The following is a 27,151-nucleotide window of genomic DNA, read 5'->3' as shown; positions in this document are numbered from 1 at the left end:
ACAGATTCGCAATGCATACTTTGGCGTTATCACTAGTATCGAGTGCACAAGATGAGTGACGTTGATGATTTATTTTCATTCGCATTATGCCATGGTGTAATAGCTATAGCTTGGCCGTTGAGGTTGCAGGTAGTCAAACGGCACCAGCCTCCTTGAGAAGGTTGTTGAGCTGACCCTTCTTGGACTGCAAATCGCTGTTTCCACCAATGTGCTTCTGAGCGATGAAGATGTTGGGTACGGTGGTCTGGCCAGTCATTTCGCCGAGAGTAGACTGGATAGCTGAGCCGTCATCTATGCGCATGTTAGCTGCTAGTCTTGTAGCTCCGTCGATAGTTGCAGAGTCTACATACCAACTTGGTCCAACTCAATCGCGTAGAACTTTGCGCCACTGTCGCTGAGCAACTGCTTGGCCTGGCGACAGTAAGGGCAGTAAGACTTTGAGAAGACGGCGACGGGGTTCTCGTCGATGATGGACTGGACCTTGGTCTTTGTAGCGGACATTGTGGCGGGCGAGGGGGCGCGCGTGAAGAAGTGACGCAGGAAGGAAATTTTGGCGGTAGTTTGGAGGTGCTGGAGGTTGGTGAGTATTGTGTTTGGTAGTCGAGGGTAGTGTTGCTAGAGGGGTGGTGGGAGGCGTACTTATGCGTGGGTGATGGGATGCCGAAGTTTGTCAGATAGATTCTAGATCGGTGTGTGTTTATGAGCTCGGTGTGGATGTGTATAGAAGTGGTGATTAGTGATGTGCAGCGTGCCCCCCGCAGTAGTAAACGTTCTCGATGGCAAATGATGCAATCGCTCGTGAAAGACGGCTGCGCTAACTGACGTCGGAGATGGATCGGCGATGTGATGTGATTACAAAGAGGCTAAAAAGGGACAGGGGCCAGAGGCGCGGCTTTGGCCATGACGCGTGCGGCTGGATGCGACGCGGACGAATGTAGGGACCTAGCTTGCACACATGTTTCGGCGTCTTTGATGCCAAGCAGACAGCTGTTACTCTGAAAATGTGAAGGAAATTATGAAATACTGTAGATGAAGAGATGATAGTGCAGAGGTAGGAAGAACCAGAATCAGGAAAGCACAACGGGTCGCGTACGTTCCGCATTCCGAGATTGAGCGTTCCGACGCTTCCACGCCGTCGCAACAACTGTCAGACTATCTTGGGTTCCCGCCATCCCAAGGCGTCCATTCACTCTCACCACACACACCATCAATCAACTAGCTGTAAACCCGCGCTTCTTATGCGCACGTCGCACCACACTCCACGATGACGTCCTCAGCGGCCGGATCAACCGCCTTCTTCATCCTCTCCCTACTGTCCATATGCGGCGCCGTTCTGCTCCTCCTACGCTACTATCTCCCGCTTCGCACAACACCCGCATACGTCGTCGTACCCGTCTTCTTGGCAATAGCGCTGCCGGCCAGCATCGTCGTGCTCCTGCCCATCGACCTCGCGAGTAGTGCTGGACTCGACACAACGGATGGCGCCAGAGGCATATGGCTGAACGACACGGTTGTGTACAAGGCATGGCGCATCATATACTGGCTCACGTTTGCGCTTACGTGGGCCATCTTGCCTATGCTAGGCGAGTACTGCGATAGTGGGTATAGAGAGCCCAAGGCAAGATTGCAGTATGCGCTTAGGAGCAATGGCCGGTATTGGCTCATTGTGGCTGGGTGTAGTATCGTAGGTTCGATATACTTGCTTCTGTGGAACGGCTTCCACGTGGATACTTTCAAGAGCTTGGTCATGGCGCTGGCGTATACCTGGGGTCTGATACTGGGCATCTACCTTATGGGTCATGGACTCGTCGCCTTCCCCAGGAGTTTGTTTCGATACGCTAGTGTTAGCGAGAGATTGAAGAGGATACAAAGTCAGGCGCCCAAGGTTCACGACAAGTTGACTGAGGCATTGGAGAAACTGGATCAGTATGAATACCAGGTTGTGCAGCTCAAGCAAAGGAAGAATAGTACTGCGCGCGAGTTTCAAGAGTGGATTGATGAGTTGGCAGAGAAGGGTAATCTTCCGGAGAACAGGGCTGGTGTTGTTGGGCGTATGGGCACAGCGACAGTGCCTCCTGTCATCACTGAGAGATACCTGGCGGACCTGACGAGGAAGTTGAAGCGGGCGCGCCATGCAAAATGCCGATTCGAGAACGAATGGGACCGTGTTGTACAAAAAGCTGTCAGGACGCAGGCTATCCTCGATTCCAAAGCCAGCAAACATCTTGAGTTCAAAGGCGTCGCGTTGCCAGCCTCAAGAGGATTGTTCGATCGCATCACCATTCTCACACCATTCACGCGCTACCACCTGCACGTCCACGTCATCCCCGCTCTGGCCTACGTCTCCTGGGCCATCACAATCCTCGCATCCATATCCATCGTCTGGTCAGAATGCGTGCGCGAAGCCCAGGACTTTGGTGGACCGAAACTCTCTATTATCGGCTGGACTGTCGTACACCGCCACGACAATGGCCGATCGTCGGTCGGCTTCAACAGCCAGATAATCGCTGCTGCCTGGCTATGCTACATGTGCATTTGCGCCTTCTATAGTCTAACCGAGGTCAAGATATGGGGCAACAGGGCGCTCGTGCGAAGAAACACATATCAAGAATCTGCGACCTGGTACGGTCTCCAAGTCGCCAAGTTGACCGTCCCTTTGAGCTACAATTTCCTTACCATGACGGACAAGAACATCTGGAAGGGTACCATGTTCTACAAGTTCCTTGGCCGCCTTATCGTTCTCACACCACTCGGTGAAGGCTTCAGCGCATTCTTCCCCATCTTCATCCTCGTACCCGTCTTCGCTACGGCTTTCGGACTCTACGGCAAGGTGAAGAACATCTGTGGCTTCGGAGATCTACTCGACGATGAAGAGGACGCATCAGGAAACTACGCTGGCACCGGCTCATGGCGCGAAGGTCGCGCATTGATCGAACGCGAAATTCAAGGTGCAAGTGGAAACGTCCTAGGCCTTTCCCAACGAACCAATACTAGCCCGCCAAACGAACGATACACAGACACACCAGCACCGTCGTCGTCATCTAGCCTCCCTACCGCGACCGCAGCAGCGGCAAACGGCGGCCCAAGCACCACACGCCTCTCAACAACCCATCCCGACCGCCGACGCCCTGCACTCGAAGACGAAGAAGACGAAGGTAACTTCTTCGAAAACTTCGCTTCAAGAGTCAAAAACACTTTCGACACTAACGACTTCTCCTTCCCCCGACCGAAGTGGCTGGGTGGCGATGAGGAAGAAGCCGAAGCTGGACGTAGTAGTAGAAGACCGTTTGATCGAGGTGACGGGGATCGTGGAAGTGGGTTTTTGAGTCTGTTTGGTGGGAGGGGGGATGAGGGGAGGGTAAGGCTGTAAGATTTCATGTCGTTACTCAAATGGGCATTGCGATGGTGTTTTGGAATAGACATTAGGGATTTGGATGAGTATGTAGAACTATTGAGTATACTGGTTATGATGGGTGCGCGGCTGCGCTTTAGATATATTTAATAAGGACCTTTTATCTCTTAGGCCCGGTGCCATGGCAATCGCGTTAAGTTCTGGTGTCTTAGTGGTCGATCAATCTGACTTACTCGTGGCGCTTTCCTGGGTCCTCAACATGATGCAACCAGTTGCACTTTGCGCAAATCGGTGTAAGCGTACCGCAGCCAATCGGTCCAGGGTCGTGAACTGGCCGTTCCTTAAGAGAAGGGTGAGTGCCTTCTCCCGCCTTTCTCTTCAGCCTTTGCCCACTTCCCGCCTCATCGATAAGCAAACCTCATCGACAAGCAAACTTCATCGCCTGGAACATGGACGAACCTCCCACAGCATCCGAAGCCGATAGCAGCTACGAGGCCAGTGTTAGCGGCTCTTGTGCTGGGTCGGTTTCAAAACATGCATTTGTTGATCTCTGCCAGCCACGCCTGTAAAGCCAGGTTGCACTTCCTAGGATCGAGCTATGGAATGTTTTACATGGATTTTGTTCTTGAAAAGTCTTGGGGTCGCAAAGAAAACAGTTGCTGCGGTATCTACATCTTGGTCCTAACACTCTTACCAGTTCCCTCAACCAGACCTCAACAGCATCGCGAGACTGACGAGCTCTTTCGAGCCGGGACGAAATTAATTGTGGTGGCTACCGACGAAACTAAACATGCAGTTCAGCTTACCACCCTAGGACATGCACCCCCAGCTCTCAGGCTTCTTATGATCTCCCCCAAGAAACGTATTTCTGGCTGGATACTTGCAGTGTCTCCTCATAAAATCTACCCCATTCTTCACAGTATCATTCACGAACTTCGTCCCCTCCATATACGCCGGTGCACTACCCCCCTCTACCCAATCGATCATCGCTGCAAGGACATTATGCTGCGCATCGAACGGAATACCAGCTTGCGCCGCGTTCCCACCTTGACCCAGCACCCACGCACCAGGACCAGTACTGCAATGGAACATACCTGAGACACGGAAGAAACGCGTCCATTCATCCATGTTTTCGTAACTGCTGTTACCGCGGAGATGCTCGTAGAAGCGGTTCGTATTGAAAGAGGTAATCTGATTATCCTGCTGCCCGTGGTACATGAGCAGCTTTCCGCCGCTTTGCTTGAATCCCGGCAAAGACGATGGATAGGTGCGAATGTCTCCTGGATTCAGATCTTGGGCTGCACGTACGTCATCTAAACCATACTCCGATGCGTTCCAGGTCGGATCATTGTACACGACGTACTTGAACCAGTCGTCCGAGTAGGCGAATGGAGCGCCTGCGTATAATTTGTCTACGGCGTTGATCTCACTGCCTGGTTGCATGGCAGGGTAGATCAGCTGTCCATTCGGAAATCTGTAATCGCTGTAGATGATCTTCAGCTGTTGGACTTGGTCCTCGTTCAGGCATTCAGCCGTAGAGTTGTGGCCACATAACAGCGTCGAAGGATCGAACTTGCACAAGGCCGGGTCTTCAATGATGCCATCTTTGACCTTGTCAATGGTATCGCATTGGCGCAGCACCTCGTCGTGGATCCACGTCTGCCAAGCGGTCTTTGGAATGAAGTTGGAGCCTTTGATGGGGCCAGTGATGGTGAAGAAGCGTGCGCGCCAGGATATCAGATTGTTGAAGTCGACACCTGGTGCTCCGGCGACGATGCCATCAAAGTCATTGGGGAACTTCTCTGCGCTCTTAATGCCTTGGCGTCCACCAAGAGAGCAGCCTAAGTAGTAAGATTTGGTGAAGTCCTCCCCGTAGAACTCCTTGGACAAGGCCTTGCCGGTAACTACGCTGGTGTGGAGTCTAGATCGCGGGTGAGTAGATGTTTCGAGCTAAGGAGGAACTATGCTTACGATCGCCAGGCGAAATCCACCACCATCTCAGGATTGTCGAGAAATGCGACTCCTGTAGTACCATTATGACCATTGTTTGCACCGACGGTGGCAAAGTTTCTCGAAGCCCCATACGCTATATCCTCATACTTTATGCCTTTTGTTGCCGTCAGCATCAGGTACAGCTAATACTCATTCTTCTATTTATCCAACACTTACAGCCATCGATACCCCCATTACCTGTTGCCAGGAAGCGACCGGACCAGTCTTCCGGAAACCATGCTTCAAAAGCAATTTTTGAGATTCTGGATGTCTTGATCTCGAGTGTCATACGACAGAGATCCACGGAGACGATCTGGCTAGTTCGACCGCATGTCACGTCGTTGTCCGGAAACGTCAGGTTGGCACCCGCCGGAACGTGTTGGAGGACGTTCAGAGTCGCATCCTTGATGTACTTTTCTGGTGTGAAGGCGAGACATTTCTTCTCAAACGCTGACGACGCGATAGAGACTTGGGCCAACGCAAGGTACGAGACGATCAGCGCCCAGAACGAGGGGAACATATTGGCGATGAAGGGATTAGATGACTTGGCAAGTGCTCGTAGTAGAAATTTAGCCACAGGTAGTCTTTATGTTCCGTGGGAAGGAACAGCCGTGCATTAACGAGCCGCCTTCAGCAAGGTGCGGGGCGTGGCTTGCGGAGATATTCTTTCTACCTTCAGTGCCTATAAGAGTGAATGATCTACCTAGGACACCTCGATATCTCTGCAGTAGTAGCACCCTGAATGAAGGAGAAATAGCAGCCATATCAAGATATGAAGTTTCTGCTACATTTCCTGGCAAAGGGAGCTATAGCGAACGGAAGGTTTGCACAGTTTGCTATACAGGGCATCTCTTTGAATCGACTGAACTGGATAATTATCCCCAGACGGACCCCTGCTATTGCACCTATGTATCGGGTAAATCGTGCTGCGCAACATGGTACAGTATTGCGGGGTTCGGTGTAGACGCCGAGCACATTTCCATGCGGCAGGTGCTCATTCCACGCTAGCTTGCATGCATCCGACTGGTGCTGTGGCTCGCCTTGACTATCTACATCCATCACTCAAACACTCACATGATCCCAGAATCTCTCGATAATCTCCCTCGGAATCAGACCCTTCTCACCCTCCATCTCGAAGATCTGCAGCGGCGCGCCCTTCTCTACCGCTACCAACACAGCCTTCTTTCCCGGTGCCCCTTGCACCACGCGTCTCAGTTCCTCCAGCAGCCATACTAGTCGCTTGAGCTGCCGCTGGTGGTCCTGTGCCCATATCTCGAAGTCTTTCTCAAACCAACGTACCTCCTCAACGTTTGTTATGAGATTACGGTAGTGGTGACCAAAGACGCAAAGCGATGTGCGGCCGAACCAGCATTGCTCACTCGCTTGACGCTTCTTAGTGTTTGACTTGAGCTCTATCGTTGAGTTGTGAGGCTGGTATGTGCCACAGTTTATGACAAAGGTTTGACTGTTGTTGCTATGGGGTACTATGGCGTGACTGGCTGGTTGGAAGATGTGCATGATATTGTCGAAGAACTCTTGTAGGTCGTAGTTGTCGTGGTTTTGAGAGGCAGGCTCGATATGTTGAAGATATGCATCAGCTTCAATCCTAACTGCTAGCTGTAAATCTCCCATCTGGTACTGAATGACCCTGTGATGTCCGTCGACGTCCTGGAGGTTGGAGTCTTCGCAAGTGAAAGCATTTTCGAAGTTATGGCCGCATCCTTTTGACTGGAAGACTTTTGGATCTTTCTCTTTTCGACCGGTCACCAGGGTCTTGCCGACTACTTGAAGCTCGAGGCAGAATGGCCGATAGCTTCGCTTGAAGGACGCAAACTCGAACAGTTTCTGGAGAGAATTCCTGTTAACCAAGACGTCAATGCCATTCCAGCGTTTGGTAGGATTCATGACAGCCATGGCTTGGAATATTGGTTCGAATGAGTATTCAAGACTCGGCTTGCCATGTTGGTCGATCCAGAATGCGCCCTTGTCGGCCTGTAGCTGCCTTGGTAGACGCGGAGGCTGATAAAGAGACGGAGTCCCCGGGACGTAGATGGTGGGCTTCAGAGCACTCTTCCAGCTATAGCTGCAAAGAAGATCGTAGGGCTCGTTGCCGGTGACAGCGGCAGAGGAAGATTGCACGTCGAATATCGCGATCGTGTGAATGCGCTGTTGTCCTTTTCGAACGCGCTTGAGCATCCAAGAAGGATCCGAAAACTTTGTGCGACGACCTTCGGGGCGGCCGTTATAGCCCTCTCGTGTTTCCCAGGGCGGTACACGTTGTTCTGCTGCTATAAACTGCATTTTTCAGGGTTAGCTTATTTTCCAACAACAATTTAGTGCATAAGAGGTTCGACAAAGAGGTTGTAGTTGGAGATAGGCGGCTGAGCAGCGAAGAAGGTATGAGGCAAGGCGACCCGTGTTGACAGCTAGGTTCGCGTAGTGAAGGTGAAAAGACGTCGCCAGCTCAATCGGGCATCGACTGATGGGAATACAGTATCAGCTGTAGGCGGTAGCGTAAGAAGCAGGCTGTTCAATCGAGCTCGAGAAAGCACGATTTAGACGATACGGACAATCTTTGGTAATGGTGTTTTTCACGCTCAAGGTCAAGTAGGCATGACCGTGATGGCTGAGTGGCATATCTGTAGCTGTAGAGAGGACTGTAGCCTGTAAAGGGATCTCTTGAACAGCAAGAAATCGCGATATCATCCTAACAGAGCCTCTATATAGTATTAATCAAGTATCTGTGCAGTACTGTCAGACGAAAGTAGCTATCGATGTGTCGTCCGAAGTCAGTCAACAGGAATGTCTAGGTTGTCAACACGACTATGGGAACCACCAAGAATAACAATGAAAACACTCTCTCGGTGTTGTGTACATGTCTACTTGCAGCGCTCTTCGTCATACCGATAGCGCCGCTGTTGTCCACCACTTCTACTCGCATGTCAACACATCGGAACATGCAGATTTGGGAGAGTACTTACGACTGCCGATTGCGCCGTTCTGCTGCAACACGGCATCGCTGTTACAGAGACCCATCAGCGTAGCGTTAGCCTTGAGCTCCTGTAGCTTCAACAACGCCTTTTCAAACTTTTGTTGTAACCCCTGCTTCTGTTCGTCGTTGAGGAAGTTCGCAGTGGGTCCTTGGTTGAGACCAGTCTGACCATTTGTCGAGTTTACCAGCTTTTCCAACGTGTTTAACGCCTTGCATTCGCGAAAAGCGTCACGCTGCGCATTGAGAGAGTCACATTCGGCTGTGAGAGTTGAGTTAGATTGCAATTCTTCGAGTTTGGCGGTTATATCGGCACGGTTGCTTTTGATCCAGTCGATGCGCTCTTGGGCAAGCTTGGCAGATATGCTCGTCGCGTCCAGCGCGGTGTCATTTTTCGCGATATCATTGAGTTTTGTCAATGTACGTAGGCGTCTGCATATCTTGTCGATTTCGATTTGCCTGGTAGTGTTGAAGGTATCGCCACCTCGCCAAAGCTTAAGAGATGGATTAGTAGTCCAGGCGGTTGATGTGGTGATGAGTGCAAGGAAAAGACCGGCGAGTAATATTGGAAACTGCATCGTCAATCGAAAGTAAGTAAGTATGTGATGAAAATGCCCAGTAGAGAATGAGATTTGGCGGCTGCCACGCTGGCTTGGTATCTTGCTTCATAATCGACTAGAGCTGTCAATGTTTCAATTCATGCTCGGATGCCGCAGAGCCACAACGACTTCCTAGCCATGCGACGTTTCATGGCGAGTATGCTCTGACGTTTCTAGTTACGACGAAAGCAGCAGACATGGTAGTCAAGGTAACCCAGACGTGATTCTTAGGGAATGCGCGGATGAATGGGCTGGCTTGAGATGGATTGAGAGAGTATCGTCTTGATTTGGTGGGGTGGTATCGATAGTAGGGCTGAGTCACGCTAATGGCGGGGACCGGAGGAGTCAACTCCAGGGCTCTAGAAAAAGATTCCCCGCCACGGCCGACTCTCAGCAACCTCACGCCGCCACCATGTCTATTGAGTTTCCGAGGGAGGAGGAGCGCATCCTCGCGCGCTGGAAGGAGATTGACGCTTTCCTGAGGCAGGTTGAGCTCGTAAGTTTCCATATTACAGCCTCTTCGGGGCAAGCACGTGTGGTCGACACTTGCTGATGCATTATAGTCGAAAGGAAAGCAACCATACACTTTCTACGATGGACCGCCTTTCGCGACGGGATTGCCGCATTATGGCCATCTTCTGGCCTCGACCATCAAAGACATCATCCCCCGCTACTGGACCATGAAGGGCCGCTATGTTGAACGACGCTTCGGTTGGGATACTCACGGTGTGCCCATCGAGTATGAGATTGACAAAGAACTGGGCATGTCGGGACGCGACGCTGTCAAGGAGATCGGAATCGCCGAGTACAACAAGAAGTGCCGGGCGATTGTCATGCGATATTCAACAGAATGGAGGTCGACCATTGACCGTCTGGGCCGCTGGATCGACTTCGACAACGACTACAAGACCATGGACACCAGCTTCATGGAGTCAGAATGGTGGGTTTTCAAGCGCTTGTTCGACAAGGGCGCTGTGTACAAGGGTTACAAGGTTATGCCATACAGCACTGCATTGGCCACGCCTCTCAGCAACTTTGAGGCCACACAAAACTACAAGGACGTTCAAGATCCCGCAGTTGTCGTCACATTCCCGCTCTTGGACGATCCAAACACATGTTTGCTGGCATGGTGAGTTGCCCAATCCAACATAATCTGACTGGCACGCGCTAACCCGGCCTGACTAGGACCACAACTCCATGGACACTGCCTTCAAACACCGGCCTCTGCGCGCATCCTGATTTTGAATACGTCAAGATTCTCGACGAAGCATCTGGAAAACACTACATCCTGCTCGAGGCACTACTACGCACACTTTACAAGGACCCCAAGAAGGCCAAGTTTAAGATTGTCGAGAAGCTGAAGGGCAAGGACATGTTGGGCTGGAAATACGAGCCACTGTTCGACTACCTCTACGAGGACTTCAAGGACTACGGCTTCAAGGTTGCCAACGATACCTACGTCACAGCAGACAGTGGTGTGGGCATTGTCCACCAGGCACCCGCATACGGAGAGGACGATTACCGCGTTGCTAAGGCCCATGGTGTCATCTCTGACACCCGACCACCACCAAACCCAGTTGACGACCAAGGTCGCTTTACTTCAGTTGTCCGCGATTTCGAGGGACAACATGTCAAGGCAGCAGATAAGGGCATTATCAAGCATCTGAAGGGCACCGGTCGCTTGATTGTGGACTCACAGCTTCTCCATAGCTATCCCTTCTGTTGGCGATCCGACACACCTCTCATCTACCGAACTGTCCCATCGTGGTTCGTCAAGATTCAGGATATTGTGCCTCAGATGCTGGAGAACATTGCTGGTTCGCACTGGGTTCCTTCCTTCGTCAAGGAGAAGCGCTTCGCCAACTGGATCACAAACTCACCCGATTGGGCTGTGTCACGAAACCGTTTCTGGGGCACGCCGCTTCCGCTGTGGGTCAGCGACGACGGCAAAGAGGTGGTCTGTGTTGGCAGCGTCGAGGAGCTGAAGAAGCTCAGTGGATACGAGGGCGAGCTTACCGATATCCACAGGGACAAGATCGACCACATCACTATACCCAGCAAAGAGGGCAAAGGCGTACTGCGAAGAACAGAGGAGGTCTTTGACTGCTGGTTCGAGTCTGGTTCCATGCCCTACGCCAGTGCGCATTACCCATTCGAGAACGTGGAGCAGTTCGAGAAGTCCTTCCCGGGTGATTTCATCGCGGAAGGTCTTGACCAAACGCGTGGTTGGTTCTACACACTCACAGTTCTTGGAACACATCTCTTTGGCAAACTGCCTTTCAAGAATTGTGTCGTCAACGGTATCGTACTCGCGGAAGATGGCAAGAAGATGTCGAAGCGCCTCAAGAATTACCCCGACCCTAACTTGATCATGAGCAACTACGGTTCTGATGCGCTGCGATTGTATCTTATCAACTCACCTGTCGTTCGCGCCGAGACACTACGATTCAAGGAGGCAGGAGTCAAGGAGATTGTTTCCAAGGTCCTTCTACCTCTATGGAACAGCTACCAGTTCTTCGAGCAACAAGTGTCACTGCTGAAGAAGGTTGCTGAACTGGACTTTGTTTTCGACCCTGAGGCTGGCAAGACCAACAAGAACGTGCTTGACCGATGGATCCTCGCGTCCTGTCAGTCGCTACTGAAGTTTGTGAACGAGGAGATGGCTGCATACAGGTTGTACACCGTGGTTCCGCGGTTACTGGAGCTCATTGACAACACGACAAACTGGTACATTCGTTTCAACCGACGCCGGTTGAAGGGTGAGCACGGTCTGGAGGACACCAAACATGCTCTCAACACCCTCTTCGAGGTTCTTTACACACTCTGCCGCGGTCTCGCACCCTTCACACCATTCATCACAGACAACATTTACCTGCGATTACAACCTCACATACCCAAGGAACTGCATGTGGAAGACAACCGAAGTGTCCACTTCTTGCCCTTCCCAGAAGTGCGCGAAGAGCTATTTGACGTGGACGTCGAACGCCAAGTTAAGCGCATGCAGTCAGTCATCGAGCTTGGCCGTATTTGCCGAGACCGTGCCAACAAGGGTCTGAAGATCCCGTTGAAGACTTTGGTAGTCATCCACCCAGAACAGCAATATCTTGATGACATCAAGTCACTGGAGAACTACATTCTGGAGGAGTTGAACGTCCGGGATCTGGTACTGTCAAGCGACGAGGAGAAGTACAACGTCCAGTACTCAGCGTCGGCCGACTTCTCCGTTCTCGGCAAGAAGCTGAAGAAGGATGCTATCAAGGTCAAGAAGGCGCTACCAAACCTCAAGAGCCAGGAGATCAAGGACTACCTGAAGAGCGGCGAAATTGTCGTGGACGGTATCAAGCTCGAGGCTGAAGATTTGATGGTCAAGCGCGGTCTGGCCAAAGATTCCAGCAACAAGGACCAAGAGTTCAACACTGACAACGACGTCCTCATTTTGCTCGACGTTGCCTCATACCCAGAGCTTGAGCAAGAAGGTCTCGCGCGTGAGGTCATCCGCCGTGTACAAGATCTCCGCAAGAAGGCCGGATTGGTGCCGACTGATGATGTAGGCATGGAGTACCGTGTGCTGGCCGACCCAGAGAATGTAGGTTTGGAGAAGGCATTTGAGAACCAAGGTCCACTATTTGAGAAGGCTCTACGGAGACCTGTGGACAAGCACGTCATCACCGAGCTTGACGGCAAGATCCCAGAGAACAGCAACGAGAAGGTCATCGCGGAGGAGGAGCAAGAGCTCCACAAGGCGACTTTCATGTTGCGATTGATCAAGCTATGATAGCGTTTGGATGTGATTTGATAGCATGATGGCGTGGGATGAATCGTTGAAGAAATGAAAACCAAATTTCGAAGTTCATGTCAAAACGCCTCTATATGCCTTACGTGTCAAAAAAGCTCCTGCCACCGCTACTACCGTTGCTTGTACGCCTTCTGTTGTGGATTTAGCCGTCGATGCCTTTATATACTTTGAGAGATGACACTTACCAAATAACACTCCTTCAACTTCATAAACTCATTGACGCACATGTCTTTTCGTACGTTGTTGTAGTCTGCAAATATGCATTTGCCGTATACCGAGCTCTGCATTACGTTAGGGCAGTGTCAAGCGTGACCGGTCACATCGAGGGGCTTAACATGCCTCTTTGGAGCATTTTGCTGCCGCTGTGGCGAGTTTGTCGATGGGACGTGTTCGGCCGGGCATTTTGATGAATAGTTTGTATCTTGTCTCGCTCGGGCTCGCAGGAATGTACCAAGGAAGCGCGCCACGTCAAGATTTGTGATGTTTCTCTAAACATGGCGAACTGCCACCTCGATGAGGTCAACGATGAGGGCCCACTTAACTAAAGGCTTGGCGTTGCCTGCTTCGCGAACGCGGGCGACCAACCACTCGAACAACAAAGCGCGTCGCTGCAACGCCAGAAGCGGGCGCACAACAGCATCTCTTTTTACTTTAATCTCCTGATGCCTCATCGTTGCGCGCCTTCTCCACGACTTTCACGCATGTTGTTTTTGGGTTGCCGTTGCGATAATTCCTCCCGGTTACTTCCATGTTGTCGCGAACGCGCTGGAGACGAACGAGTCGCGTACACGAATGCTATCCTCCATGAGCCGGAATGGAGCTGATCCGAGGGCTATAACGAGCGACGACCTTTTGCGGAATGAGGGTAGGACGCCTATGCAAAATTACACCCAGAATCAAACTAACATCGCAGCAGTCTCCGAGGCCATCCACGACATTGTTCGTCGCGCACAAGACTCCCACGATGGCTCTACCAACGCTCTCTTCGTCGCATACGATGAGTACATCAAAGACTACCGTCCATCGCCCAGTGACGCCGCTCTCTACTACAGTTTCCTACTGCGCATGCAGGAATATGAACGGGATGGCGAGGACTTGATGTCGCGCCTTTTCCGCGTGGTCAAGGAGGGCTTTGGTCTTGACGCCGAACTTGACGATGAAGAGGTTGCCAGTGTCCCGAAACACCCTGAAGCGACGCGCAGAGGAGCACAGGCGAGCTTGGGACGATACTCGCGGACTGGCAGCTTTGACTCGTTCCTTGACGGGACGGCAGACAAAGTAGCAGGCACCGACTATGGCGATTTGGCTGTGCGCCCGAGGAGAGTGTCGCAGCAGGATGGGCCAAATGGCTACGGAAACAAGGGGAGCCACCGTCGTGCCACATCCGACACGGAAGCGCATTCATATCGACCAGCACAACTCCCTGCCCGTACCAGAGTGAATGGCACTGCGCCTCGCCGCACAAGTTCTGGACCGCAACCACCAGTCCATAAGCGCAGCGCTTCTGTCTCGAGCCGTGGCAGTCTACGAATCCGAAGAGGTGGACCTACCCACTCATACAGAACTGGCACTCACGATGCAGATGAGAGCGACTTCACCGATCGCACTGCGAGCCTCGACCTCTCCTCCATTCAGATACCAGGAGTCAATGCGCCGATACCTAACGATCCTTACGACTCCCCGCACCAGCGCCGCCTACGACAATCGGAGCAACAACCTCAACATCAGCAGTATGTTCCCGAACCGTTTCGACTATCAGATACCCGATTGATGGACGATGCGGAAACTTTCGAACATCAACGAGTACACAGGGTAAAGAGAGAGTGTTTTGGAATATGGCGTAATTGCACACAAGAGCGCATGAGTCTGCGTGACGACATGGAGAAAGCTGCCATCGCCTTCGATCGTCGCGTCTTGCTCAGAGCCTCGCTCCTGCAACTACGAGACACAGCGCTTGTGAGGCGTTCTGGTCGAGAGACCAATCGCTTCTTCGAACGGCTAGAAACTCGTGCAGACAAGGCTCGCAGCCTCTTCCTGCTCACCAAAGCCTTTACACATTGGGCAAAGTGCGCGGAAGATGAAGTGCAGCGTACATCAGTGGCGCGACGGCACATTCTACGCACTCGATTCTTCAATGGGTGGCGCGACATCACAGCAGTTAACGAGCTCAAGATCCAGCACTTTGCTCTGGCCAAGTTCCTCTGCATATGGCGAACACGCGCAGCAGAAGTGCGTGATAGGGATCAGTTTGCCGAATCCTATTATGAAGAGAAAATCGTCAGGAAGTCGTGGAATGCCCTGAACAATGAGTATCTCAACAGAGGCGCAGCAAACTGGCATGATACAAGAACGGCAAGAACAACACTGCAAAAATGGCGTGAGATTACTGAGATCATGAGGGAGCGGAACACGTGGGCAACCGATCGACGAGATGGGACGCTGCTGCGGAAGACATTCCAGATGTGGCAGCAGAAGACAGTGGGAGAAAATGCTCTTCAATCACAAGCGGACCAATTTCGACGTATCTCCCTCCTTTCAACGGCACTCCATACACTTCAGAAGCAGGCGCAGCTTGAGCCACTATCGCGCCAGGTCCAAGCGCGTGTCAACGGTCGCTTGCTTCGTGCGAAATTTCAGGATTGGCGTAAAGACGCTCAGCTATCACGTCAAGCAAGCAATGTCGACCGTATGCGCGTGTTACGCAACGCTTACACTGCCTGGAACGATAGACTGCGTATCAAAGCATTGGAGGATCGAATCAATGACCGCGTCATTGTTGAGTGCTTGTACAAATGGACTTTGGCATCTCGAGTATCCCTCTTCCAACGTGTTCATAATCGGCAACTCAAAGAGTCAATATTTCTATCCTGGGTCACCAAGACCAACCAGCGTGTCAACACTCTTGACGCTGCGGAGATTCGGTTCGCCCAGTTCAAACGTGCTCAGCTAATGCGGACATGCTTGCGTAAGATGGAAGCCATCACTACGGAGAGGCGACGGGAGCAGTTCGCTATCATAGCCGAGTATCAGCAAAAGATCAAGCAGCGTACATTTGACAAACTCAAGGAGAGGCTAGCGCACTTTCAAGAGTTGAAGCAATGGTCTGCCGATGCGCGCTTCTATGTTCTTAGCAAGCATACACTAAAGACATGGAGTCAAGCCACTCAACATGCACGTCGCAACCGCAGACGCGACACATACTCCCAAGTCCGTAGAACGGTCAAAACGAATCTTGTGCGCAGAGTCTTTGAGCACTGGAGGCATAAGGCAAATCACATTGCAGTGCTGACACGAAGAGCAAACGACATGATCGAAAACCGCACTCTTCAGACCAGTGGTGCAATCATGCATCAATGGCACGACAACACGCTCATACTTCGCCAACAGAATGCTCAAGCCATGAGCCTCTACACATTCAGACTTTCCGCTCGTTACTTTGCCATTTGGTCTCAACGCTTGGACCTTATACATACACTCGAAGACCAAGCTGTGGCTTTACGGCAGGAAAGCACGGAGATTGCTGCTACAGGTGCTCTCAAGAAGATGGGCTGGAGACTTTGGAACTTCCAAAGACAAGAAGACAATGCCAGGGCGTTGTTTGAGAGAAACTTTGAGAAGCACGTTAGAGCTATGGTTCGTTTCTGGGCAGAGCGGGCTACTGAACGGCTTGGCCATCGACCTGCGAGTCCAACGCCTTCCAGTAGGTCGAGAGTACGAAGACTCGATGACGGCGATGGCAACAACGGAGACTTCCATACCCGCGACGGTGACAATGATCCCGGGCAAGATGGCTTTCAGCCATCAGGTGACGAAACGCAACGACTAGAGGCATGGACAGCTTTCGATGAGAGCGCTCTAGGTCTAGATAACGATCTCGACCTCTCCCTGTCCCTCACACCAGAACAACCACCACGACAGCCAACCCTCACCCCCAAACCCTACGCTCCTGGTCCTTCTCCTGCATCAATTCGTCCACCAGGCTCCATCCTGCGCCGACCAAACACATATCCGCAACCACAATCCGCAGTTCGGCCACCGCCAGCCACCATCATAGAAGACGACGAGTCCGACCTCGACTTCGGCGAGGGCGCACAGTCGACCTTCTGGTCCGGAACACCTATGCCACCTCCTCCAAGCAGTAAGCCAGGGTACCTCAAAACACCCAGTAAACGCAGCGTCGTCCGGGCCAAACGTCCTGAACTACCTGCTAGCCCTGAGAAACAACGTGTTCTGTCTCCTGTGCGTCGGCCATTGGGCTCATTACTGGAACGGGAGAGAGGGTCGCGACTAGGTACTATGAGCGCGCCGCCTATACAGAGCAGTAGAGATAACAAGCTTGGGGTTGGTGGTGTGACGAGTTTTGAAAGGAGGTTACGAGAAGGGGGATTTGGGGGTAGTGTTGCTGCTGGGGGCAGTGCAATGAAGAGGGGGAGGAGGGGAGGTGGCAGGGCTAGAGTGGGGTTTGGAGAGGTTAGTCAGATGGGGGGATTGTAGTTATCTTGCATTTTTGGAAGCATCGCGCGGCGTCTGCTAAGGTGGATCGGTTTGGATTTGTTAGGATACCCCCTATTGCTTGTCAATGTTATCTTGATCCTGTTACCTGTCTTGTTGTAGATGTATGCTTCTAGGTACCTCACTCTCCATTGTGTTGACGGTGTAGACATTGTACGAAGATAACTTTTGAAGTAAATCAAACCTCTTCCCACAGAATGTCTACATTTCTTGGGATCTTCTGAGTTCCTTGAAGTAATACCACCAAGAACCTAGCAAGAGAGGAGCTATAGATTGTATCGCATGGGGCTAGTGAACTCGATCAAGTTGCTAAAGAAAGGAGACTGGGGTTTGGAACTATGGACACCTACGACAAGCAACACAACATCAAGGGCTCTTTCAAGGAGATGTTCGGCACAGATATGCATGAGGATTAACCCACATTTCCCAATATTGAGGAGGGCTTGGATGACATAATTGATCAATATGGTGATGAGAGCGCTGAGTTACTGGAGCTGCCGAAGAAGTGTCGAGACAAGAATCTAGAGAATACGAGCCATTTGGCAATTTTACTTCGGCTGCTAGAAAGCAGCAAGGTCAGACTGAGAAACACTGAGACAGGTTGCAGAAGGTGTGAGCGATTGCATGAAAAAGAGTAAGAACTTAAAGAGACAACGAACCGTTAGGTCCCGAATAGTCCCTAAAGCCTGAGCCAAACATCCTGTACGTACGCCAGCTATATGCAAGGATGGTATAGCTGAAGCATCTCGACGCGCTGATCAGGGGTTTTTAAGCGCGCATGCAGCTTACGCTTTTGTGAATGAGTTACGCCGCAACAGCGGGTGTATAGATGTTGTATTTTTGTTGGTCGACGAACATGTCCGTGACTGAACCGATTCGTCGCTTAATCTAAAGAACCCTGCCAATATATGGCTCTCTCCGTATATTTGTTTCATTTCTGACATCAGCTCATGCTTCGTCCAATGCTTGGTCATTATCATGGTGTACCTGGTGTTCATACCCACAGTGCTCATGCGTGAAAGCGACATCATATCAATACTACGTACCTCTTCTCTCAAGACTTCTTCATATCTACCACACTTTCCTCAATACTGTTTGCCATGCTGCATCATATCACTATCAGGATGTGCAAACCCTCGTCCATATTCCTCAGCATCCTCGCTATCACCCTCACAGCAGCCCAAATTCCCCCAGACTATAACTTCTGCACGGGTGACAAAAGCACCTTGGGCCATTGCGACACACTCACATACGTAGACACTACTCTGGCCGCCAAAAATCCACCCAACGCGACGGAATGCCAGGAAGCTTGCAGTAGTATTTTCCAAGATGCTGGAGAGTGGGTCGTTCATCTAGAAGGTAGAAGCACCACTTTTCCATCCCTCCTTGTCTCATATACGCTTGTTTAATTCCATCAAGGCTAACCTTTCTACAAGGCAAACCAGAAGGTTACCAACAACACATGCACAATGCGCCCTGCGGTTTTAGCATGGGTGCCATTCCCAATAGTTCACACGAGTTTTCGTTTGACATGAATAACCAGGATATGGTTGACATCATCGATGAGGCGATCAAAAGGTTCGCGGGGTTGCACGATGGGAAAGTGGCGGCGCAAGGAACGGTGAGATGTGATGGCCATGAGGCCATGTGGTATGTCAGCCGGGATGCGCGGTAACATTTTCACTTTGCAGTGATGTATTGATGAGATATGTTAACCCTTGGGACGTACTTATCCATATCAGTTCGTTTTGGTATGAGCTGATGGAACCTACGTAGTATCTGGCCTAACCTGACTCAGCCTCCATAATACTCTGCAATCTACCCAGTGAATTGACCACAGTGACAGCTACGTGTTTCTCTTGACCATTTAAGTCCAAAGTTGTCCCACAGTTCTGCTCTTTCTCAGCAAGCCACACACATTCTATTCCTGCTTCCGCCGCAGGGATGATGTCCCTTTCCCAGCTGTCCCCTACCATCACTGCATCCCCACTCCTTATTCCGAGAGTCTCCAGCGCCTTGCCAAACAGCCCATCTACCTTCGCCACACCAAGCTTATTCGTCGTGATCAGCCTGTCATAAAATGGCTCTAAGCCCAAAGCAGCGACAGTACGTTCCTGCGAATCCTGGGGGCCTTCTGTGACAATGGCTATGCTTTTCCCTTTTTGCTTCAAAGCCTGCAGTAGTGGTATTGCGCCTTCTTTAAGCTGCAGATGTTTTGTAAGTGCTGTTTCGTAGGTGTCGAGTAATACCTGCATCTGCAGCTCTGTACATCTAAGATCAAAGGTATCCATGACACCCTGGAAACGCTCTGCACGGTACTCATGGCTTGTTTTCCCGTCTACGAATGCTGCTGCTGTTTTGGTTCTAAGTACCTTGGTATATTCCTTCTTCAACTCGGAGGCTATGAGCGGTTGACTGGACGTAGTCTCACGGTTCGCGTGTTGTTCTGCGATGATATGCAGCGTCGCATCGACGGCGGCGGAAGATGCTTTGCGGAACTCGTGCAAAGTGTCGTCGAGATCGAAGAAGAACCAAGTTGCTCCCTTGAAGTATTCAGTCATGTCGCCGTTATTGAGTGTCGGAGAGGGGTGTAAGATGGCGTTCTTGAAGGTTGTCTAGGTACCTGCGGTCTGGTGCTGAAAGTATGGGTGCAGAGATGGATGGAGTAAGCTACGACAAACTAACTGTACTCGAAAAGAGTAATGGGGAAATGGAGTTTGACTTGGCGCTCCTGCTCGACATCGCTAGCCGGTAAAACTCGTGTCTCTATGCTATATCTTGATGTTGAAGCAGAATTTGAACAAAATCATTGGCAGCTGACAAACGTAACATAGGTCGGAGACGCGCCTCGGAATCCGGCACCTGGTTTGGCAAGTAAGAACAGCATGTTGCAGGGATGCACATGATGGCGTAACCATTAAAGAGAGTTGCGCAACTTCAGTGTTTGACTCTGCAGAGATCGTCGGGGTTAGTACGCTTTCCTCGCGCATTCGAGTGTGTGTCGTCATTGGCAAGCGCAACCGGACCTCGGAGACGTCCGACCAACGGTCGTACAGCTTTGCAATAAAGTCAACGATACAGGAAGCACTTGACACAGGGATACACATATCTTCCTGGACAATCTTGAAGAGTTAGTGACGAAGTTCGCACTCATGCAAAGATTTGAGGCTAATAGCCAGTCGGACAACCCCGCTCTTTCACTCGAGATCCTGTACCGAACATCACAAGAAGTATGCACCAAATGACACAGCTGAGTCTTGTAAGAATAGAAATAAATTTATATACTGAACTAACAATCCTATGACCATCATACCCATCAATCAATACCGAGTTCTTAGTGAGGCGCATAACCTCCCGCGTTAGGATCATCAGTAAGCACAACGTAAAAACCCAAGGGACACAGCAAATCGCTTTGCTTGAACGTCAACGTTGTATCATCGGAGCACAATGCCCCACTGACGGTCACCTTTCCGATGCCAGGAGGAATTCCACACGGAGCACCATTGACAATATAGCTGTTGCCCGGCTTGATGACCGGCGGTGGGTTTGGTGGGCTAGGTCCTGGACGTGGTTGGTGGTTGTACGTAGTAACGCCAGCCTCTGCACCAGCATTGATATCGTAACCGGTAAAAGTGAAATGACCAGGGCCTTGAAAGACGAAAAGACCAGGTGCTTGAATAAGAGAAGGAAAGTCGAAGACAAGATTGCAGATCTTGCCTTGGGTGGCGTCAGAGTCGAGCTCGAGATTGAAGATTGTGCATTTATCTTTGGGAGTTACGGTCGCCCATTCCGTGGCTGGGTATGCTTTGTCGGGGTTCTTGGCAGATATGGGGACGAGTACTGAGGTTGAGATGCTGTTTCCTTTGGGTAACCTGCCGTCAGGTTGGGCAGGATTTGCCGGACATTTGGCGAAGTTCTTCAGGACGCTCAGAGTGCGTGGTGTGATATCGCTTGGTGCAAATGTAGCTGGTGCAGCGAGTGCTGTAGCCAGGAAGGCTGAGACAAGCGTGAAGGTCTTCATGGCAAAATGGCTGACGTTGATTCGACAACTTTTGGAGATGGATCAAGAGATGTTCTATGGCTTGCGAACCACAAAGAGAGCGTATATCATCTGTAGAGGCCAATCGCTCTCTTTATACTTCTCTCTTTGATACCGTTAACTCAGCTTGTCGTCGCCAAACTGGCGCACATTGGCAACGATAATCTAACGTTCGCGTAACGATTGTCGCTCTCGACTACCCCTTCAGATGATGAAAAGCCTCATGGGTGACAGGCAAGCTGATAAGCGAGCCTCACTTGTTTCCAAGAACAGCTTCCTCGCTCACATCTCCAACTCATGCGATTTGCTAGAGACGCCAGGCACGGCTCGATAGCCTTGTAGGTGAGACGTAGCTAGCTAAGTAAGCTCTGTATTCAGGAACGACTGTCTTGACTCTGCTTTCGCTTTACTAAAGTCAGAGAGGCCTGAAAAGCGTATTGAGAGACTATTGGCTGATGGCTGTTTCATACAGTAAAGGTTGTCGGAACCCCACCTTTCTACCCGTCAACGTGGGCATCGAGTAAGCTCTCCCAAGACTATTGGAGGCATCTTCTGTGCAGCTTGATATTGGCATTTTCACTTTCAAAGCAGTCAAGGCATGCTCAGCTTAAAGTGGGCACTTCTTCGGACGCAATCGGCGGGGCGTGTTTAGCGTTCTGTATTTCCATGGTAGCGCTGCAACACCTGCATCCATATCATAGATTCGCGCGAACGAGTCGAGACCCCGAGAAAGAAACAAGCCTAACGTCTAGTGCCCGTTTGATGCCTGCTGCCCTTGGCCTTAGGCAACCTCCAAGAGGTATAGAGGTGGCGTTCGCAGCGACGGTCTACGCTTAATGAAACCACCTTAGCTATCGAAAATTAGTTCGTGGTCCAAACATAGCTCCCAAGCTACCCATTGGAGGCTTCTCACGATACTCAACTATGACTGGCTGAGATGAGCAGTTACTGACGTCGGTGTCAGAAGAGAAGGAATGGCGCGGCCGTGGTGTGTCTCCAGTGAGTGTGCAGCAAAAGATGGGCCGCATTGCGCTCTACAACAGCCTTCCTGGTTCCTGAGGTTATGTCATCGCATCTAATGCTGTGCCATTACCACGAGACTCTCATGCGAGCCAGCCTCATGTCCACTTGCTGTACTCGTGTTCCGCGGCGACCCAGTCCCATGGTAGCCATGCGCCGGTAAGCCAGAGCGAAAAAACACAGACTGACCCTGGCTAGGGCGCCGTGTCCATGTCTTACCTGCGACTACAAGCACACTACGTTGAATGCGGCCTTACGCCGTGCGATACGGGATAACAATATGTTGCCACAGATGGGCGCACGTGATTGCCATATCTCAGTGCTGATAGCTAGCTGCAGCTCATTCACGGTCGGCATGACTATGATCACTGGAAACACACGTTGGGCATATGGTAGGTAGAGGATATGAGCGATTGGTAAATGAAGTTCACGATCAAGAGTAGCATAGAGAAGTGGTTTTTTTTTTCAAGTTCAATTTCAACAACACCATCCGCAGACTAATTACAATTACCCTTTCCGACACCAAGGATATTTACAGTGAATTTCAATCCCCAATGCAATGTATCATGTAAAGTCATAGCTTGCCCGTGGACACGCTCAATTGAATGTTATGACATTTACAAGAAGAAAGCAGCGAAAGCACCAACACCGGCAACGAAGCCACCGACGTTGAGAGCAGAGGCAGCACCAGTGAACTCAGCAGGGGTGGAAGGCTTGACGTAGCCACCGGTCTTGGTGGGCATGCCAGTGCCAGCGGGAGGAGCACCAGTGCCAGCAGGGACAGAGGGGTAGGGAGCACCACCGACGGGGACAGATGGGTAAGGAGCACCACCGGAAGGCTGGGGAGCACCAGGGACCATGGGGGTACCGGAAGGCTTGCCAGCACCGGGAACGACGGGGGTACCGGTGGGGTAGGGGACAGTGACGGTGATGGTGGTGGAGCTCAAGCAAGAGGTGGTCTCAGCCTCGGGGACCTCAGGGGTCATGGAGGAGGCAGGGTAAGAGGGAACCTCAGAGGTGGCGTGCTCGGGAACCTCGGGAGTCTTGGTGGACTCGACGGGGTACTCAGCAGGCTTGGAGGGAGTCTCAGCTGGGTACTCAGCGGGCTTGGAAGCAGAGGGGGTCTCAGCAGGGTACTCGGCTGGCTTGGAAGGAGTTCCAGCGGGGTACTCAGCGGGCTTGGAGGCCTCAGGAGTAGCGCTGGAGGCGGGGTACTCAGCAGCGGGAGTGGAGGGCTCAGCTGGGTAGGCAGGGTAGGCGGGAGCAGCAGAGGAGGGCTCAGCAGGCTGAGCAGGGTAGGCAGGGTAAGCCGGGGCAGCGGGAGTGCTGGCTGGGGCAGCAGGGTAGGCACCGTATTGGGGAACGGCGGCGGCAAGGCCAGCGAAGGCAGCGACGGCGAATGAGTAACGCATTTTGATGGTATTTAGAACTTGAAACGGTAAAGTTGGAAGTGTTGGTTGGTGGAGGTTGAGGTGGTTGAGAGAGTTGGCGAGTGTGTATTATTAATGATAGTATTAGTTGGTAACAACGAATGGACGACTCGAAGGTCAAAGGACTTGAAGCTCGAAAGTTTGGCTGTGAAGTGAAGAAAAACAGCAAGGCGACCACGCTGCTATGATATATACCGTAGGGAGATTACAGCACGGTAGCGCGGACCGGAAACAAGTGGCCACTGAAAGGGGGGACCAGGACGGCGCAACAGGGGCGGAAGCATCTGGGCGCTGCAAGTGGTCTGGCGGATGTCAGGGCTAATGCAGGAACCAAGCTGGCATGCCGCCCCGCTGGCCACTCGCAGGACGTGCGTACCTGGTGCTAAGACCAGATCGGCAGGTTGGCTGTGGAGGGTTGCGGTGGCTTCTCGTGTTGCAGAAATGAACGGCTTGCGTTGGTCGCTCAGTCGAGTGTCTGCTAATGCTGTCTTGCTGCACCCAGGCCCATAACCCCAGACCGGCGGTTGTTGTTCTAATCACGCGCTATAGGCGGAAGAACACAACACTGCCATTTTGAGAGTATCGCAAGGCACGTTTGTTTCGACGGCCTCTGCTCGGTGCGCCTTTGAGCTCTAAGTGGCGATCCTAACAGGGTATCTTCAGGGGCGTCCTTATCGTGCTGCCCGTTGAACAGAGGTTCTCCACCAGGGCATGGGGCTTCCAGCAAAGCCTCTGGAGATCCTTATCCCGAAATAGTGTTTATAGCATGTCAGTGTTGCAGAACCTGCAGGGTGCGTCAGCTTTTTGTTTAGTTTTGCAAACATCCCACAGCGCTTTTCACGTGCGCGTCAGCTTGCCTCAGCGAAACATGTCTTTCGGCCTTGTCGTTTGCAAAAGATGTCACCAAATGCTCTATGCGCTGTCTTCACGCCGGTGCCGGCTTTGCACGACCGGACGGTCCTTTGTGCAAGGCGCCGTGGCCCCAGAATCGACGAAAACATTGGTGAGGCCAGTCTGCCGAGGAGTGGAGATTAAGCATCAGGCGCTTACGAATACGGCCTAGCTGGCTTCTGCGCTGTCCCCTTTCGTCTCCACTACGCCTTGTCCAGCTCGACTTTCATTTCGGCCTCACCTCCAGCGTCTTTACGCCGGTCGTACTTCACGATACGATCTCCGCATTTCGTCATTGTTGCTGTTGTGTTCCGTTAGCCAAATTGCTCTTTTTCCTCGCGCTTCAGCCTTCACGGTCATGCACACAATAGTGCGCTGCACTCGTTTCGACCGCGATGCATCTTGACCGCCTCGCTTTCATTTGCATGTGCCGCTCACTTGCATTCAGCCGGGAAAACTCCGGTGGGCATCGGCGACAACGTCCAGAAGACCCTTCTGACTGCATTCTCCGCTGCCACATAATCAATGCCGATCATATCGAAGCGCATGACTATCAGGCTGATGATAGAGCGGCTTTATCGGAGCGAGATAAGGCGGTCAGTCATTCGACGTCGGGAATGAAACCATGAGGCGTGCAGCTTGCGATTGGTGTGCTCAGCTCGGCTCGCGAAGACGAGAGACCCACACTATCGCCTAAACATCAGCCGGCATTTGATCTGGCTCTGATTGCATGCTCCTACCATCGCTGCCTTTTTGACAGTGGATGAGCATACGTTCTTAGATCTTCACCTACCTTCGCACCTCTCCACCAGCCCACTAGCTCTACGTTCGTAGACTCTGATATTCACTGCTGGTCGCGTCTGCTCGGATCTTGGGCCATGTAACTCTGCGGCATGGGGATCTCCGGCTCATGTGCACCTCACAACCTTTCGGCGCACCCTCTGCATCCGTTACACCACCAGAGGAACACACCAACAGGAATCCCCCAGGGCTCAGTCTATCGCCTACGGCCGGAGCTCTCATAACTGCCACCTCTATTCTGGTGTCGTAAGTATGAACGATCTACTGCCCATGGCCTGCGAGGTATTGCTATCCACGCATTCCATATGGCCGCTTTGCGTGACAGGTGCTGTAAGTTGCACATATGGAAAACGCCCGGGTGGGAAAGCTTTCGAGCTAAAGGACATAGCTCCTAGAAGCGATGTTGCTATCGCTCATAAGGTTCGAGAGAAGATTGGATCTTTGCATGCTGAATATTACCCGGTTCACAGCTCCTACAACAAGGAACTTTGTATCTGCCCAGAATTGGAACCACCGTTACTTGCTTGTTACCATGACAAAGAGGTTTCTTCTATACCATATGGTGATGGAGATTTCGCGAGCACTCTTTAAGGGTGGAACCTTGCTATGCCATGGACCATCGTGCATAAGCTCGTCTCCGACCACCAATCCCGGGTTGTTGACGGGATTTTCGTAAGTGAACATTTAGCAACATTTTGCGCTTTTCAAATCCGCACGGCCATGGCTGGATCCAACTTTAATACTAAGCAACTGTTTTTAACCGCGACTAAGAAGGTACAGCACACTCTTGTTCGCAAAGTTTACGCCTCATTCGTGTTACAGCCCGTGTACCGAACAAGATAACAGTTATTCATCAAAGCGCACTGGTCGAGATCCGACCCCGAATTATATGAGACAGGGTACCACAACTTGCCACCAGAAACCCTCGATGGGCCCGCTTTGTTCCTGTCAGCCAGTTTCAAAGCGCGTGTGTCCTTGACTCCGCTCAACAGAATGGACGAAGCGTCTAGACGCGCAACAAGAGCTTCCATCACCACAGCTCCGACACAGCTACTGTACCATGATATTGAGCGGACTTCTTACTTCGCCCTCAACAACCCTCATATAGACTTCGTTCATTGTTTATCGAAAAGAAACGGGCTAATGATCCTGCAAGCGTCACGATATAGGCCCTTTAGCATGCGATCTATGTTGCATGCTTTCAAGATTGAAGGTCACCGCTCCATCCGCTACGGTTATGTCGTTCACACCAAACTTGGAGGGTATGCCGTCGTGGACGAGGGTCAGCAGCCGGTGCTAAAAAGAAAAACTATTATGAAGTTAGTGGTGCATGGATCCGATTCGACTATGGGGATTGGGAAGGACTTAATGATCCAGTCGTCGGGATCAGCAGTGTGGCAATCTACCGCAAACCTAGGCGGGAAAGTTTGCTTGTTACCGGAAGCTTCTTGTGGGTTGGTAGGGTCCTGGGAAGATTTGTCACTCATCTATAGGTCTTGTGACTATCGACAGAGATTGGGTAGGAGCAATAGCGGTAGCTGAACGCGTCAAGATATTGCTTTCCATTATGAGCGTTGCGATGTATTATGCTTGCTGCGTTCATCACATCCTGGAGACACACGAAGGGACACTTGGTGGGAAGAGGGCGATCTTGTCACGAAGACAAGATGACAATGTCTAGGTAGGCTCGAGAATACGTGGCGAGTTGTTCGCAAGTTACAGACGGCCAG

At 51.6% G+C, this 27,151-nt stretch overlaps 11 protein-coding genes across 11 annotated transcripts; 4 read left to right on the top strand and 7 right to left on the bottom strand.

Annotated features, from left to right (window-relative positions):
- Positions 1 to 133: 133 nt before the first annotated feature.
- Positions 134 to 501, bottom strand: J4E82_003660 (uncharacterized protein; the record flags this gene model as incomplete). The annotated part of the gene is made up of 2 exons (XM_051729944.1): positions 134 to 291; positions 351 to 501. 2 exons carry the CDS (start codon positions 499 to 501, stop codon positions 134 to 136), a joined length of 309 nt encoding a protein of 102 aa, XP_051590268.1.
- A 763-nt stretch (positions 502 to 1,264) lies between these two features.
- J4E82_003659 (uncharacterized protein) lies at positions 1,265 to 3,370 on the top strand (the record flags this gene model as incomplete). Its single annotated transcript, XM_051729943.1, has 1 exon — positions 1,265 to 3,370. The coding sequence occupies one exon, from the start codon at positions 1,265 to 1,267 to the stop codon at positions 3,368 to 3,370; it is 2,106 nt and encodes a 701-aa protein (XP_051590267.1).
- A 792-nt stretch (positions 3,371 to 4,162) lies between these two features.
- J4E82_003658 (uncharacterized protein) lies at positions 4,163 to 5,864 on the bottom strand (the record flags this gene model as incomplete). The annotated part of the gene is made up of 3 exons (XM_051729942.1): positions 4,163 to 5,273; positions 5,324 to 5,459; positions 5,522 to 5,864. 3 exons carry the CDS (start codon positions 5,862 to 5,864, stop codon positions 4,163 to 4,165), a joined length of 1,590 nt encoding a protein of 529 aa, XP_051590266.1.
- A 385-nt stretch (positions 5,865 to 6,249) lies between these two features.
- J4E82_003657 (uncharacterized protein) lies at positions 6,250 to 7,645 on the bottom strand (the record flags this gene model as incomplete). The annotated part of the gene is made up of 2 exons (XM_051729941.1): positions 6,250 to 6,270; positions 6,419 to 7,645. 2 exons carry the CDS (start codon positions 7,643 to 7,645, stop codon positions 6,250 to 6,252), a joined length of 1,248 nt encoding a protein of 415 aa, XP_051590265.1.
- Positions 7,646 to 8,150: 505 nt separating this feature from the next.
- On the bottom strand, positions 8,151 to 8,911 carry J4E82_003656 (uncharacterized protein; the record flags this gene model as incomplete). Its single annotated transcript, XM_051729940.1, has 2 exons — positions 8,151 to 8,275; positions 8,326 to 8,911. The coding sequence occupies 2 exons, from the start codon at positions 8,909 to 8,911 to the stop codon at positions 8,151 to 8,153; spliced, it is 711 nt and encodes a 236-aa protein (XP_051590264.1).
- Positions 8,912 to 9,344: 433 nt separating this feature from the next.
- J4E82_003655 (uncharacterized protein) lies at positions 9,345 to 12,707 on the top strand (the record flags this gene model as incomplete). Its single annotated transcript, XM_051729939.1, has 3 exons — positions 9,345 to 9,428; positions 9,496 to 10,061; positions 10,118 to 12,707. 3 exons carry the CDS (start codon positions 9,345 to 9,347, stop codon positions 12,705 to 12,707), a joined length of 3,240 nt encoding a protein of 1,079 aa, XP_051590263.1.
- An 813-nt stretch (positions 12,708 to 13,520) lies between these two features.
- Positions 13,521 to 17,222, top strand: J4E82_003654 (uncharacterized protein; the record flags this gene model as incomplete). Its single annotated transcript, XM_051729938.1, has 2 exons — positions 13,521 to 13,593; positions 13,645 to 17,222. 2 exons carry the CDS (start codon positions 13,521 to 13,523, stop codon positions 17,220 to 17,222), a joined length of 3,651 nt encoding a protein of 1,216 aa, XP_051590262.1.
- Positions 17,223 to 18,340: 1,118 nt separating this feature from the next.
- J4E82_003653 (uncharacterized protein) lies at positions 18,341 to 18,915 on the top strand (the record flags this gene model as incomplete). Its single annotated transcript, XM_051729937.1, has 2 exons — positions 18,341 to 18,599; positions 18,677 to 18,915. The coding sequence occupies 2 exons, from the start codon at positions 18,341 to 18,343 to the stop codon at positions 18,913 to 18,915; spliced, it is 498 nt and encodes a 165-aa protein (XP_051590261.1).
- A 109-nt stretch (positions 18,916 to 19,024) lies between these two features.
- On the bottom strand, positions 19,025 to 19,801 carry J4E82_003652 (uncharacterized protein; the record flags this gene model as incomplete). The annotated part of the gene is made up of 1 exon (XM_051729936.1): positions 19,025 to 19,801. One exon carries the CDS (start codon positions 19,799 to 19,801, stop codon positions 19,025 to 19,027), a length of 777 nt encoding a protein of 258 aa, XP_051590260.1.
- A 773-nt stretch (positions 19,802 to 20,574) lies between these two features.
- On the bottom strand, positions 20,575 to 21,261 carry J4E82_003651 (uncharacterized protein; the record flags this gene model as incomplete). Its single annotated transcript, XM_051729935.1, has 1 exon — positions 20,575 to 21,261. One exon carries the CDS (start codon positions 21,259 to 21,261, stop codon positions 20,575 to 20,577), a length of 687 nt encoding a protein of 228 aa, XP_051590259.1.
- Positions 21,262 to 22,916: 1,655 nt separating this feature from the next.
- Positions 22,917 to 23,711, bottom strand: J4E82_003650 (uncharacterized protein; the record flags this gene model as incomplete). The annotated part of the gene is made up of 1 exon (XM_051729934.1): positions 22,917 to 23,711. One exon carries the CDS (start codon positions 23,709 to 23,711, stop codon positions 22,917 to 22,919), a length of 795 nt encoding a protein of 264 aa, XP_051590258.1.
- Positions 23,712 to 27,151: the final 3,440 nt, after the last annotated feature.

This window comes from Alternaria postmessia, assembly GCF_024291825.1.
Source record: "Alternaria postmessia strain BMP 2775 chromosome Unknown scaffold_16, whole genome shotgun sequence".
NCBI lineage: Eukaryota > Fungi > Ascomycota > Dothideomycetes > Pleosporales > Pleosporaceae > Alternaria > Alternaria postmessia.
This window is presented reverse-complemented; position numbering and strand designations above follow the sequence as displayed.